The sequence below is a fragment of the Caenorhabditis remanei genome, chromosome II, assembly GCF_010183535.1.
Source record: "Caenorhabditis remanei strain PX506 chromosome II, whole genome shotgun sequence".
NCBI lineage: Eukaryota > Metazoa > Nematoda > Chromadorea > Rhabditida > Rhabditidae > Caenorhabditis > Caenorhabditis remanei.
The window spans coordinates 18177951-18193621 of NC_071329.1; the positions used below are offsets into that span (position 1 = coordinate 18177951).

The 15671-nt window shown below is 41.4% G+C and overlaps 1 protein-coding gene across 1 annotated transcript; it reads right to left on the bottom strand.

The window, feature by feature from the left end:
• On the bottom strand, positions 1-14629 carry GCK72_007807 (uncharacterized protein; the record flags this gene model as incomplete). Its single annotated transcript, XM_053726463.1, has 12 exons — positions 1-128; positions 1070-1315; positions 2054-2200; positions 2723-2980; positions 3171-3248; positions 4323-4529; positions 5219-5324; positions 6333-6494; positions 7860-7939; positions 8952-9077; positions 10015-10252; positions 14432-14629. The coding sequence occupies 12 exons, from the start codon at positions 14627-14629 to the stop codon at positions 1-3; spliced, it is 1974 nt and encodes a 657-aa protein (XP_053590657.1).
• Positions 14630-15671: the final 1042 nt, after the last annotated feature.

Consider the following 15671-nt stretch of genomic DNA (forward strand, 5'->3'; position numbering starts at 1 on the left):
CTATCTGCTATACGGATGACCTCTATCGACTTTCAGCTGAACTTTCAGCCGTTTCGAACCGATTTGGAATCCGTTCATCGCCGAGATGGCGTTCGTCGCCGATTGCGGATTCTCGAATGAGACGAATCCTGCAAAATTTCGAATTTTTCAAAAAAAAAAATTTGAAAATTTGGGCATAGCTTTTACGGGTGACCAAACGCGCTCTACTGACAATCCAATGAAAATTGCGGTATTTCTGGATAGAAAAACCGCAAATTTTCAGTGAATTATCAGTAGAGCGCGTTTAGTCACACGTAGGCGAAAGCTATGCCCAAATTTTCAATTTTTGTGGAATTTCGGATCTGTCTGTGTGTCCGGGGTGTCCAGATGTCTGGAATACGAATGCAAAAAAGAAAACAAAAGAATTGCCCGTAGTGGGGGTCGAACCCTGGTAGTTTTTGTGTCACAGTCTACCTTAACCACCATTCGGCCACCACTTTTTTTTTGGAAAAAAAGGGTTTTTGACCGGAAATTTGGTTTTTGGGGGGTTTTAAGCTCATTGTTGACACTTTTTGACTCTCAAAAATCAAACTAAACTGCAATTTTCATTTGAAATCGATGATTCTTAACATCAGTTTCGAATGAAAATTGCATTTTTTTTCCAATTTTTGAGTTCAAAAAGTGTTTAAAAACCGCTCAAAACCCCCTTAACACCGAAAAATTGGTAAAAATCTCAATTTTCCAATTTTCCAAAAAAAAGTGGTGGCCGAGTGGTTAAGGTAGACAGTGACACAAAAACTACCAGGGTTCGACCCCCACCCGGGTCAATTCTTTTTTTTCTTTTTTGCATTCCTATTCCGGACATCTGGACTCTCCGGACACACAGACAGATTCGAAATTCCAGAAAAATTGAAAATTTGGGCATAGCTTCCGCCTACGCGTGACTAAACGCGCTCTACTGATAATCCACTGAAAATTTGCGGTTTTTCTATCAGAAATATCGCAATTTTCAATAGATTGTCAGTAGAACGCATTTTGTCACATTTCTAGATTCGATCTAAGCCATTCTTTCACAAATTTGCACCCTTACCATAACACTTTGACAAATTCGTGACTTTATCAATGAACACTTTCGCCGACAGGATGACACCAAACGGTGCGAACGTATTAATGAGATCAGTGTCTCCAAAGTCTTGTGGCAAGTGATAAATGAAGAGATTCGCACCGTCCGGACCGCGGACGTCTCCGTTTCCGATGAGTTGACCGGCGCCGGAAGTCGACGTGACGGCTGAGGGCACTCCGACGGCCGCTGATGTGGCTTGAAGGTTGGCGAGCACTGTAAATGTGAGAACGGTTGCGAAACGTCCCGGTATCAAAGCGGAGAGACGTTTTGAAACAGAATAAAATGGTTTCGAACTGAGACGAGGTTCCAGGACGTTTTGAAACTGATTCAGTTTCAAAACGTCCTGGTTTGAAAACGTCTCGGTTTCGAAACTTCCCGATTTCAGGAAGCTTTTATTTCGGAAAATGAGTTTCAAAACGTCCTAATAACCGTGTTTGAATGTCTCTCGGTTTCGAAACGTCTATATTTCGGACATTTCAAAACTAAGACGTTTCGAAACCGTTAAATGGGAGATTGTTCAGTTTCAACTATCCCAGTTTCAAAACGTCCTCGGTTTTTGAATGTCTCTCGGATTTACAACATGGACATTTCGAAACCGAGACGTTTTGAAACCGTCAAGTACCGGTTTCTAAATGTGTTCGGTTTCGAAACGTCCTGGTTCCGAGAATGTCGCGATATGGGAAGTTGTGAAACCGAAAGACACTTCGAAAGGGTTTCGAATCGTCTCTCCATTTCGGACACTTTGAAACCACAGGACGTTTCGAAACTGTTCTAGTTGCGAAACGTCCCAAATCGGTTTTTGGTTCTAAAATGTCTCAAATTAGTTCTAAAGCGTCCCAAATTGGTTCTAAAAGATCTGCCGTTTTAAAACCGATTTTGGACGTTTTAAAACCGATTTTGGACGTTTTGAACCCAATTTTGGACGTTTAAGAACCGATTTTCAAAACTCACATGCATACTGTTGCTGCATCGCCTGAAAATGATCGAGAGCAGCTGCTCCGCCGGCGGCAAACGGTGTCAACGCCATCTGCTGATGGTTTGCAAGGGTCGCCGCGACGGGCGACGTCGTCTTGGCTCCAGCGAGTCCACCGGCCATGCCTAGAACTTTTTCCGATGGGTTACGGTAGGTTTTCGGGGCTATTTTTGGGATAAAGTTAGCGGAAAAAGCGTTCAAAAAAGCGCCAAAAAGCATGCAAATTTGGGTTAAATTGGACAATTTTGGGGTTTTTTGAGGCAAAATTGGGGTATTTCGGGGTATTTTTGGCTAATTCTGGGTTTTCGACGTTTTCAACACTAAAATCAGCTCGGAAACCGATTTTATCCTTTCAAAACCAAAAAAACTGCTGAAATTCGGTTAAAACCCCGCCGATGCACCATAAAGTGGGCGGGGCCAAATTTTACAGCATTTCAAGTTATTTTTATGTTAGAAATGGGGTTTTCGACGTTTTCAACACTAAAATCAGCTCGAAAACCAATTTTTCCCATTAAAATCCAAAACAAATCGCTGAAATTAGGCGAAAAAGTGCAGAAAAGCGTCATTTTGGGGTATTTTGGGGTAAAGTTAGCGGAAAAAGTGCAAAAAAGTGCAAAAAAAAGCGCCAAAAAGCATGCAAACCGTACCAAAAGCCGCATTATGCAATAGCTGCTGCTGCCTTTGCAGGTGTTGTTGCTGCTGTTGCATCATCAGATGACTATTCTGATGACGTGACGTCATCATAGGGGGCGGGGCGTATCCATATTGCTTCTGACCGCCCGTTGGAGTCTTCGGATGCTGATTGTCTTCGGACGAGTCGGTGGCGGCACTCGACGAATCGGGGGAGCCTGTTGAGTAGGCGGGGCCAGTGGTGGTATACTGATAGGGATGGTGATGGTATAGAGCTGAAATTAGGGGCAAGCATAGGGAAAAAATCGGTTAGAAAGGAGAGAGAAAACCACACCAAAAAGGTTAGAAAAAAAGCCCAAAAAAAAGTTTTTGAAAAAAAAAACTTTTTTGAAAATTTTTTTGTACGAACCTTGTTGCTGCTGTGCAGGTGCGCCCTGCTGCACTGCGAACCCTTGTAGTGCTAACATTTGATTTGATGGGCGATTTGGGCCATTGTGATCGCGTCGAATTGGGATTGAGGTTGGGGAAGGAGTTGGTGGGCGCCTGGAAAATTTCAGAATTTCAGAATTTCAGAAAATGGGATATGGAGGGGGCGGAGACACTGATATTTCATGCTTATAATTCCAGAAAAAAACCATTCCAAAATAGATGTTAGTTGGGTAACAAACATTAGTAAACCATACTTGTTAACCGGAAAAAATCTTAAAATTCATCGATTTCCAATGAAAATTCCATTTTATTTTGATTTTTGAGCTCAAAATTGTCAAAAACCCGCTTAAAACCCCCTAAAAACAAAATTTTCGGTCAAAACCCGATTTTCCAATTTTCCAAAAAAAAGTGGTGGCCGAGTGGTTAAGGTAGACAGTGACACAAAAACGACCAGGGTTCGACCCCCACTACGGGCAATTCTTTTGTTTTCTTTTTTGCATTCCTATTCCGGACATCCGGACTCTCCGGACACACAGACAGATCCGAAATTCCACAAAAATTGAAAATTTTGGCATAGCTTCCGCCTACGCGTGACTAAACGCGCTCTACTGATAATTCACTGAAAATTTGCGGTTTTTCTATCCAGAAATACCGCAATTTTCCCTAGATTACCAATAGAACGCATTTTGTCACATTTTTAGATTCGATCTGAGCCGATTTCAGCCATTTAATGACCAATTTACACCCAACAGGGGAATTGGACGGCTGGCGTACCTTTGACGCGTTTTCTTGAGTTTTATCCCAAAATCACACCATCTGGCGTTCCTTTGACGCGGTTCGAGAATCCAAAAACCAAAAAATGGGCTTTCTGGCGTATCTTCGACGCGTTTTCTTCCCAAATTTCTTCGGTTTGAAGGTGTCTGGCGTACCGTTGACGCGTTTTGGAAAATCCAAAAACCCAAAAATGGGCTTTCTGGCGTACCGTTGACGCGTTTTCTACCCAGTATACAATAAGCAACTCAAATATCACACATCAAGCAGGGAGGAGGAAGATTTTCAGGCGGGAAATTCAAACGAGATGCAGAGATTCAGAATTCAGAATTCAGAATATGACGACGACGACGACGAAGCGCAAAAAAATCCAGAAAAGCCAGAAAACATGCTCCATTCCACACGTCTCTTGAATACCTAATTGCTGTTGTTGCTGTTGAAGATAATGATGCGAGGATACTGTAGTCGTTGACGTCGCCGACGCTCCAGAAGACGTCGGATTCAGATGATGATGATGTGACGACGACTGTGGTGACGTCTTCTTTTCCGGTGGTGACGTGGATTTTGATGCGCCGCCAGACACGACGTCATCACTTTCTGTCAGTTTTCCCAGCGCGGATAACACTGAATTTCGCCGATTTTTTGGTGGTGAAAATTTTGAATTTTTGAAAATTTTTCAAGTTCTGGCGTGCCTTTGACGCGTTTTTGCTACAAACATTTTGAAAATTTTGAATTTTTTAAATTCCAGATTACTGTAGTTAGTAATTTCAAAAAACTAGAACTGACAGGCGCGCCTCTAGCGCGTTTTTCGAAGACTTCTGGGGCACATTTGGCGCGTTTGGAAAATGTTGTCTGGCGCGTTTTTCAAAATTCTCAAAGTTTTGAAATCGGGGTGGCTGGCGTTCCGTTGGCGCGTTTCAGAATTGAAAAATTGGGCATCTGGCGCACCTTTGACGCGTTTTCGAAATTGAAAACTGTGGAATTGGCGACAGGCTGGGGCGCGTCAGGCGCTTTGTGAGAGTATTCACTTGAAAATAAGTTGTCTGGCGCACCTTGGACGCGTTTTCTTCTCAGATTTTCTAATTTCGAAGGTGTCTGGGGCGTCATTGACGCCTTTGAAAAAATTTCAACACGCGTTGAAGGTGCGCCAGACTTTGTTGCCTGGCGCACCTTTGGCGCGTTTTCAGTTGCGGATAGCACAGAATTTTGCCATGTTTTGAGTTAAAATTGTGAATTTTTTTGAATGTTTTTTTTTTTTGATTTTCAGATTTTTGTAGTTTGTAGTCGCTGGGGGGATTACTGTAGGCTATTACCTGATCCTAGAATTCCCAATACATTCTGTTGTTGTTGTTGTTGTCCTGGTTGACCAATCAATGAGAGCAGTGAGGCGACCGCCTGATAGTTTTGACCACCGCCGAGCTGAAACTACAGTAAGATTTAGAGTGGTGAGGGGGCGGAGCCTGGAAAGGGGCGGAGTCATAGAAGAAAAATTGCACAAAAAACGTCGAAAAATTCAAAATGTTCGTATGAAATTGACCGGAAACTCTCGAAAAATGCCGAATAATCGCATATTTCCATTTTTTGAATTTCAAAAGCGCGTCAGCGGCACGCCAGACACATTTAAAACGAGAAAACCGGGAAAGAAAACGCGTCAAAGGTGCGCTTGACGTCAGATTTCCAAATTTTGAAAAACGCGCCGACGACACGCCAGATGAACCATTTTTAATAGTTGATTCCCAAAAAGCGTCTGACGCGCCCCAGCCAGTCGCGAATTAACTATTTTGAATTTAAAAAACACGTCAGAGGTGCGCCAGACTTCCGATTTCAAAATGCTGAGAATTCTGGCGCACCTTTGACGCGTTTTGGATAATTTCAAAAATGAAAATTGAACACTAGCTGGCGTGCCGTCAGCGCGTTTCTGAATGTTTTAGAATCGGGAAATCGGGTGACTGGCGTGCCGTAGACGCGTTTTCATCCAGATTTTTTAGTTTTGAAGGAGCCTGGCGTGCCTCTGGCGTGTTTTTTGAAAATCAAAAAAGCCGAAAAATGGGCTATCTGGGGCACCTTTGACGCGCTTAGCTCCAAATTTTCTCGTTTTGAGTGTGTCTGGCGCACCATTGACGCGTTTTCGAAATTTTACAGAATTTGGGTGTCTGGCGTGTCTTAGACGCCTTTTTCACCAATCTTTACTTATCTGGGGCACCTTCGACGCGTTTAATTTCAGAATTTTTGTTTTAACGATGTCTGGCGTGCCTTTGACGCGGTTTTGACCGGATTTTCTCCATCTGGCGCACCTTTGACGCATTTTCAAAATTTTACAAAATCGGGGTTTCTGGTGTGCCTTAGACGCGTTTTCGATCGGATTTTCGCATTTTTTGGTGTCTGGCGCGCCATTGACGCGTTTTCGACCGGATTTTCGAGTTTTACCTGTTGCAATAGTGCGGGATTCAAATTCTGCATCAAATTTGCGGCGGCGCCTTTCGGCGATCCGCCTCCCGCCGCATTTCCGGCGGAAATCATCGATTTCGTCTTCACATCTTTATCTTTCTGAGTGTCGGCGAATTTGACGACCAGAGGGGCGGAGCAACCCTGAAAATTGGGAAATGAGGGGCTAAAAATATCGATTTTTGGCCTAAAAAAATCCTAAAAATCTAGAATTTTTGGGGGTCAAAATGGACAAAAAAGTGGAAAAGCTACATAGTTTCACAAAAAAAGAAAAAAAAGAGACATTTAACATTGAAACCACATTGAAATTAGTGTATTTTCTACTGAAAATTCTAGAATTTTCAAATCTATTGAGCAGTGGATGTGGCAAGTGCGCTCTATTGAGAAATGCGCGGAAATTTGAATTTTCGGTTGGAAATTGGCGGTTTTTTCGTAGAAAATGTAGTCATGGGAAATGTTTGTAATTTTTCATCGAAAAAACAGAGAAAACCCACTAAAAACTAAAATTTTAGGTATTTTTCTGAAAAATTCATGAAATTCAAAGTTTAAACGGAAAAATAGGCCAAAAACTAAGCTTTTCAGCGAAAAATTCACAAAAAATGGCTTGAAAACTTAAAAAACAATCTATTTTCATAGAAACCGGCGGTGTACTCCACGTGGACAAGACAAGTTTTGAAATTTGAATTTTTCGTGGTTTTTTTCATGCAGAAATGATGAAAATCGACAAAAAATTTGTTGATTTTAGTGTTTTTTAACGGAAAAATGCACAAAAATAATGATTCAAAACTCAAATTTCATCAAAATCCTTCTTGTCCACGTGGAGTACACGACTGATTTTTGTGAAAAGATGGCATTTTTCGAGTTTTTTGTCAATTTTTTGGACTTTTTCAGTTAAAACACTAAAAACAATAAATTTAGGTTAATTTTCATTATTTTTGCATGAACAAATCAGTTAAAATATTCAAATTTCAAAACTCGTCTTGTCCACGTGGAGTACACAGCCGGTTTCCGTGAAAATAGGTCGTTTTTGAGTTTTCGCGCGATTTTTTGTGCATTTTTCGTTGAAAATAATAAAAAATCATCAAAAATCGCATTTTTTAGTCAATTTTTCCGTTTTAAAACTTCAAATTTCATGAATTTTTCAGAAAAAACATCTAAAATTTGAGTTTTTGCGATATTTCTAACTATTGTCCAGTTTTTTACGCTGAAATCTCACAAAAACTGTCAAAAATTGCATTTTCCACTATTTTGAATGAAAAAAGTTCCGATTTCCACCCGAAAAATCAAATTCGCGCGCAATTCTCAACAGAGCGCACTTGCAACAACACACCACGTATTTCTTCTTTTTCTCCACTAAAAAAAGACGAGGGATCCCCACATAGAGAGTGAGATTACATATAGATAACATGTATGAATTTCAGACTTTTTTTTCAGACAAAAAAAAATTTTTTTTCCAAAAAAAAAATTTCAGACAAATCTGAAAAAGCGATAAATAATAATAATGCGAACCTCCATCGTTTGCGAGTGATGCATTTCTTTGGTGGCGACGACGGCACAGCTTCGATTCGTGAACGTTACAAATGCACATCCTGTATGGTAAACATATAGATAGATATCGAGAGAGTTTCAGAGACAAATTTCAGACAATTTTTCAGATTTTTGAGACTTTTTTCAGATAGACATATAGATATAGACCACCCGGGAGGGGGACACAGATTTTCTTTTCTGAGAGATAGCGGGATATCGGAGCATCGTTTAGCGGTAGTTTTGTAATTTGAAAATCGCGTCAAAGGTACGCCAGGAAGCTCATTTTTCGGATTTTTGGATACTCAAAGCGCGTCAAAGGCGCGCCAGCCACCTTCAAAACGCGTCAAAGATGCGCCAGACAGCCATTTTTTTTTGGATTTTCGGTCTCTCAAAAACGCGTCAAAGGTGCGCCAGATAATGTGATTTTGGGATAAAATTTCAAGAAAACGACGCGCCGAAGGCACGCCATACTACTCATTTTATGTGATGATTCTGGAAACGCGTCTAACGCGCCCCAGACAATCGCCAATTTCACAGTATTGAATTTTAAAACGCGTCAACGGTACGCCAGCCGTCCGATTTCCAAACTTTGAGAACTTTGAAAAACGCGCCAGAGGCACGCCAGAAGTCTCAAAACTTGGAAATTGAACTACCTGGCGTGCCGTCAGCGCGTTTTTCAAAATTTGGAAATCTGCCGTCTAGCGCACCTTTGACGCGTTTTCTTTCCCGATTTTCTCGTTTTAAAGGTGTCTGGCGTGTCGCTAACGCGTTTTTGAAAACATTGAAAATTTATGGAAAAATGTCACTTTTCAGGGGAATTTTGAATTTTTCGCCGTTTTTTGTGCAATTTTCCCGCTGAAAAATGCTCCGATGCTCCCCTCGAATCCCACACATAATTCTACAGTAACCACTTTGTGACATGCATGAAGACACAGAAAAGAATAAAACATTTAAAGAAAAAATAGGGAAAATTTCACAAATAGGGGGTACTGTTTGTCACTTTTTTTTAATTCAAAAAAAAAAATGTTCCAAATTTTATTCCTGAAACTTCTGAAAATCATTCTGAAAAAGTACCTCGACTCTTTCCGTCGTTATCCCTCAACACACTGCAATCCTCGATTTGTCCGAATTTTGAGAATATCTCACGGAGATTTTCCTCGCTGTGCTTTTTACTCAGCTGACCGATGAACAGCTTTCGTTCTGCAAAAAATACGAAAATTTTTGAAAAATTCGGTCGAAAAACGCGTCAAACGCGCCCCTGACACCTTCAAAACGGGAAAATTTGGAAGAAAACGCGTCAAAGGCACGCCAGACATCCTAATGCTGTAAAATTTCGAAAACGCGTCAAAAGCGCCCCTGACACCTTCAGAACGAGAAAATCTTTAAAAAATGCGTCAAAGGTACGCCAGGCAGTTCATTTTGGGATTTTTGGATTCTCGAAACGCGTCAAAGGTACGCCAGTCTACTCATTTTTGAATTATCATTCTCAAAAAGCGCCCGACGCGCCCCAGCCAGTCGCCAATTTCACAGTTTTCAGTTTCGAAAACGCGTCAAAGGTGCGCCAGATGACGAATTTTCCAATTCTGAAATGTTGTCTGGCGCGCCTTCGGCGCGTTTTCTTGAAATTCATCTCAAAATGACATCATCTGGGGCACCTTAGCCGCGTTTTGAGGATCCGAAAACCCAAAAATGGGCAGTCTGGCGCGCTTTTGACGCGTTTTCAAAATTTCACAGCATTGGGTCATCTGGCGTCCCTTTGACTCGTTAAATTCCAGATTTTCTCATTTCGAAGGTGTCTGGGGCGTCATTGACGCGTTTCGAAATTTTGGTCACAAAAATGGATAGCTGGCGCGCGTTTGGCGCGTTTAATTGCAGATTTTCTCGTTTTGAAAGTGTCTGGCGCTTGATCGGCGCGTTTTTTTTAGATTTTCGAATTTCGAAGGGTGTCTGGCGTATCTTTGGCGCGTTTTCAGAGCACAAAAACCCACAAATCAGCTGACTGGCGCGCTTTTGACGCGTTTTTTCCAGATTTTCTCATTTTGAAAGTGTCAGGGGCGCTTTTGAGTTTTGACGCGTTTTCAGAGCACAAAAACCGGAAAATCGTGGAATTCTTGATTTTTTGAACGAATTTTCTTACCATTTCGATTCTCAGTGTCAGCGGGTTTCATTTGAACAGGATGATGCATTCCGTCGATAACTTTAATATTATGAAGTGCTCCCTGAGCCTCGATAGCGTCTTTTCGATGGAAGAATGTGACGAAACAGCAACCTTTGCTGGTTTGTGTCGATTTGTCGCGGAGAATATTACACGAATACACTGAACCGTACGCTTCGAATAGACGGCGGCAGTCGACTTCGTTCCACTGGCGGGGGATCTGCAAAATTAGGGAAAATTAGTGAAAAATTGAGTTTTTCGGCGATTTTTGAGCATTTTTCAGGTAAAAATCGGAAAAAAAAGCGTCAAAGGTACGCCAGCCATCTTCAAAACGCAAAAATTTGGATAGAAAACGCGTCTCACGCGCCCCAGCCGCTCGTCAATTTCACAGTTTTGAATGTTAATGGTCAGGCGCACCTTTGACGCGTTTTTCGAAATTATCAAAATTTGGAAATCTGGTGGCTGGCGTTCCGTTGACGCGTTTGGATAATTTCGAAAAATGAAAATTGAACACTAACTGGCGTGCCGTCAGCGCGTTTCTGAGCATTTCAGAATCGGGAAATCAGACGTCTGGCGCACCTTGGATGCGTTTCCTTTTCAGAATTTCTCGTTTTGAAGGTGTCTGGCGCGCCATTGACGCGTTTTTAGGTTCAAAAACTTAAAATTGATGAATTTTTTCACAATTTTACATGATAAATGATGAATTTTGAAGGGAAAATCGACAAAATGAAAAGAAAAAAGTGAAAAGCGTTGGCTTTTCGATTTCTGTCTCTTTCTTTTTGTTGTGTGAATGAATGTATTGTGTGTATACCACCATCATCACATACATATATATTCCCATGGCTTATTATTCTGTCATTTTCCCGTGCTATATGACACATGTTTTTTGGGGATTTTTGGTAGTGGTAAACATATGAAATTTTACACAAAATCTTATCAGAATCCAACGAGAATTTCGTCGAAAATTCAAGAATTTTGTCTAAAAATTTCAAAAATTTCAGACAAATCTTGTCATATCTCGGTTCATTTTGAAGCTAGACAAAATCTGAAACTAGATTCAGAATCCTCACGTCTTCAGCTTCCCATTCATACCAAATTCAGGACATCCAGACAGACACTCCATAAAGCTCTCTGGCCTAAATAGTGTCTGTCTGTGTGTCCAGACTGTCCGGATGTCCTGAAATTGATATGAATGGAAAGCTGAAGACGTGAGGATTCTGAATCTGTTTCCAGAATTTGAAAAATGTCGAAATTGACCGATTTACAGTGATTTTTAGTCCGAAAATTGAAATTTTCAGACTAAAAATCACTGTAAATCGGTCAATTTCGACATTTTTCAAATTCTGAGCACAGATTCAGAATCTCCACGTCTTCTACTCTAAACTTCTATCTTCTCATCACTAAATCATTTATTAAGTACTCCAATTCCACTCTTATCTCTCCCCCCCCCCCTTCCCGTCATTGGCCTACTTTTTGAGAGATCATTCATTGAAATGCCCTTGAGACAGGGAGAAGTAAAAATAGAAAATAAACCTAATAAAAATGGATGAAAAGGTCATTTATATGGTAATGGGATAGAGGTCTCTATCATCTCCCGTTTTTGAATTCCGTTAAGGAGAGGAAATTGATCATTAATTAGGTTGATGAGAGGTAATTAGTCAATTCGAAAATTAGTAAAATAGTGTCTGTCTGTGTGTCCAGATATCCGCGTGTTTCGGATTCTGTAGATTCAGAAGACGTTGGATTAACGAATTTTCAAATTTTGAGAATCCTGAGACTCGAAATGGTAGAATTCTGGAGACTCTGGTAGTTCAGAAGACGTCAAATTCAGTCAATCTGAATTTCCTTCTGAAACTTGATTCAGAATCCCCCACGTCTTCAGCTTCCCATTCATATCTGATTCCAGGACATCCGGACATTCGGGACACACAGACAGACTCTATTTAGGCGGGAGAGCTTAGGAAGTGTCTGTCTGTGTGTCCCGAATGTCCGGATGTCCTGAATCTGATATGAAAGGAAAGCTGAAGACGTGAGGATTCTGAATCTTTTTTCAGAATTTGAAAAATATCGAAATTGACCGATTTACAGTGATTTTTAGCACACAAAAATTCTTCAAATATTGAAATTTCAGCTAGAGGACTGAAACTAGAATATGCATTCTAGAGTTGTCTGAAATTTCAGATTTCAGGAATGTTCGCAATTTGGAGCAGTCTGAAACCACCGCCGTTACGGAAACTCCCAAGGCGCCCCAGCCTTGTATTTTTTTGATTTTTTTAAAGAAAAACGCGTCTAAAGGTGCGCCAGTCTAGCCAATTTTCAATTCTTCAAGAAAAAACACGTCCCAAGGCACGCCAGCCACCAATTTTTAAAAGTTTAAGTAAAAACGCGTCCCAAGGCACGCCAGCTCCCAATTTTTAAAATTTTAAGTAAAAACGCGTCCAAAGGTGCGCCAGTCTAGCCAATTTTCAATTTTTCAAGAAAAAACGCGTCCCGAGACACCCCAGCATCCGATTTTCAAAATTTCGGGAAAAAATCGTCACAGGGCGCCCCAGCTTCCAATTTTTTTTAAAAAAATTTTCAAGAAAAAAACGCGTCCCGAGACACCCCAGCATCCGAATTTTTAAAATTTTAAAGAAAAACGCGTCCCAAGGCGCCCCAGTCTCGTATTTTTTCGAATTTCAAGTAAAAACGCGTCACAAGGCACGCCAGCCTCCGATTCTTCGAAAATTTTCAAGAAAAACGCGTCCAAAGGTGCGCCAGCTTCCTATTTTCCCCGTAAATTCGAGAAATAGGAAGCTGGCGTGCCTTGGGACGCGTTTTTCTTCAAAATGCAAAATTGACTAGCCTGGCGTGCCGTTAACGCGTTTTTTGAAATATTGAAAATTGACTAGTCTTGCGTGCCGTTGACGCGTTTTTTTTGAAATATTGAAAATTGACTAGTCTGGCGTGCCGTTAACGCGTTTCCCAATATTTGAACCAATTTTAGAGCATTTTCAGCCAATTTCCTTTGAATTTCAGCGAATTTTTTACCAATTTTAGACCAATTTCAGCCAATTTTAGACCTTTTCCATGTCATTCCCCCATTAAAATCGTTCCATCCGTATAAAGACACATACAATTGAAAGCGTAGAGCCCTCCCCTGGAGCTCCCCGAGAAACAAATCTCATTCATTTTATCAAATTTAGAGGGTTGTGTCTAGTGGTGTCCCCCTCCCCCTTTATGTATATAAAGTAAATTGAGACATGTCTCTTCTCTCCCGTCCACTTTATTCTATTTTCCGTTAGAAAAAGGGGAGACCCGAATTCTCAATTATACCTTCTTTTCGGGACGAAATTGGTTGAAATTGGATAAAGTTTAACCGAAAGTGGCCTGGCTGGGGTGCCTTTAGACGCGTTTTCTCGAAATTTTGAAAATTGAAATCTGGGGCGCCTTGGGACGCGTTTCATTGCAGAAACTTGAAAAATTGGATGCTGGGGCGCCTTTAGACGCGTTTTGGAAAATTGGAGACTGGGGCGCCCTCTAAAATATGTGAAAAATTAGAGGCTGGCGCGCCTTTAGACGCGTTTTTTCCTGGATTTTTAATATTTTTACTATCTGGCGTACATTTTGACGCGTTTTTCCCAACAGTTTGAAAAATAGGAGGCTGGGGCGCCTTTGGAAGCGTTTTCACCCAAAATTTGAAAATTGACTAGTCTGGCGCACCTTGGGACGCCTTTTCTCGAAATTTTGAAAAATTGGAATCTGGGGCGCCTTTAGACGCTTTTTATTGCAGAAACTTTAAAAAATTGGATTCTGGGGCACCTTGGGGCGCGTTTTTCTTGAAAATTCGAAAAATTGAAGGCTGGGGCGCCTTTGGAAGCGTTTTCCCGAAAATTTAGAAATTGGAGTCTGGCGGACCTTGGGACGCGTTTTTCTCGAAAAATTGAAAAAAAATGGAGGCTGGCGCACCTTCGGCGTCTTTTGAAATCAAAATTCGAAAAAAATGACTAGTCTGGCGTCCCGTTGACGCGTTTTCTCTAAAAATTCGAAAATTGACTAGTCTGGCGCACCTTGGGACGCGTTTTTTCTCAAAAAAATCGAAAATTGACTAGTCTGGCGTGCCTTGGGACGCGTTTTCTAAGAATTTGAAGTTCGGCTATCTGGCGTGCCGTTGACGCGTTCCTTCCTAGATTTTCGCCTTTTTGGCCGTCTGGGGCGTCGTTTGACGCGTTTCTCCCTAGATTTTTGCCTTTTTGACCATCTGGTGCGCCTTTTGACGCGTTTTTTTCCCAGATTTTCGACTTTTTGGCCGACTGGCGCGCCTTTTGACGCGATTTTTCCTAGATTTTCGCTTTCTTGACCGTCTGGGGCGTCGGTTGACGCGTTTTTTCCCCGATTTTCAAATTTTCAGCTCTCTTACCTGTCCAACAAACATCTTAATAGCGTCCGTATCTGGTTCCGACGGTGACGGTGACACATCATTAGCGGCCGTCGACGGCATCACCGAATCCTTGACGTCATCTTTGACTTCTGGAGTTGCGACTCCGCCCACAATTGATAACTGATGTTCCATTTTGGTTGGAGTGACGTGGATTGCTTGAAGCACTGCTCCACTCATATCATATGGATTTTGTAGGAGGGAAGGGGTGAGAATATATGTGTGGGGAGATGTGAGAGCTGAAAATATATGAAGTTATGGAATGAGGGAGAGCGTGGGAAAACTCGAAAATTGGCGAAAATTGACGGAAAAATGGGGAAAATTTGGGCATAGCTTTCGCCTACGCGTGACTAAATGCGCTCTACTGATAATCTAGTGGAAATTGTGCTATTTTGACACAATTGCCACAAGGATTGTCAGTAGAGCGCATTTGTCACAGTTAGAATAAGGGAGAAAAGGAGAAGGCGTGGGAACGAAAATTGGCGAAAAAAGGAGAACATTTGAGAGTTCGGCGGAGCGAAATTGGAGAGAAAAGGGGATTAGAGGGGTACTGTATCTAATGCTCCCAGACGTTTTGAAACCGGGACATCTCGAAACTAGCTAGAAAATCGAGAATTTAAGACAAATCGTCATAAGAAAGATCCCGATTTTCCATGGTTTCAACCGGCAACAACTGCTAGAGGACGTTACGAAACCGTCTGGTTTCAAAGTGAGTAGTTTAATCGCGATCTAAACTTCCCAGCTTCAAGATGAGACCAGTTTCGAAACGTCCCACACGCTACAGTGCCTTCATCGGGTCGCTGTAGCGTGTGGGACGTTTTAAAACTGGATTCATCTTGAAGCCCAAAGTTTACATAGCGAAGAAACTACTCAGTTTGAAACCAGACGGTTTCGTAACGTCCTCAACCCTATTTCTAGCTCGAATTTGCCGTTGAAACTATAAAAAAAGCCTGATGTTTCGTATAAAAAACTTCCTTAAATTCTAGATTTTCAATTGGAAATGAGCATCATGACTACATGGGTAGAGAAGAACACGACTGGAACAAAGTACAAAGATTGATTTCAAAGAACGAGCAAATGAACTCAAAACTTGGGAAAAAATGGAAAGCACCAAGAAGAGACTGAGATCAAAATCACCTTTTTTCGAGTTCTGAGTTTGAAAAGTGTCAAAAACGAGCAAAAAATCGCTCAAAACCTTAAACAAGCTAAATTTTCGGTCAAA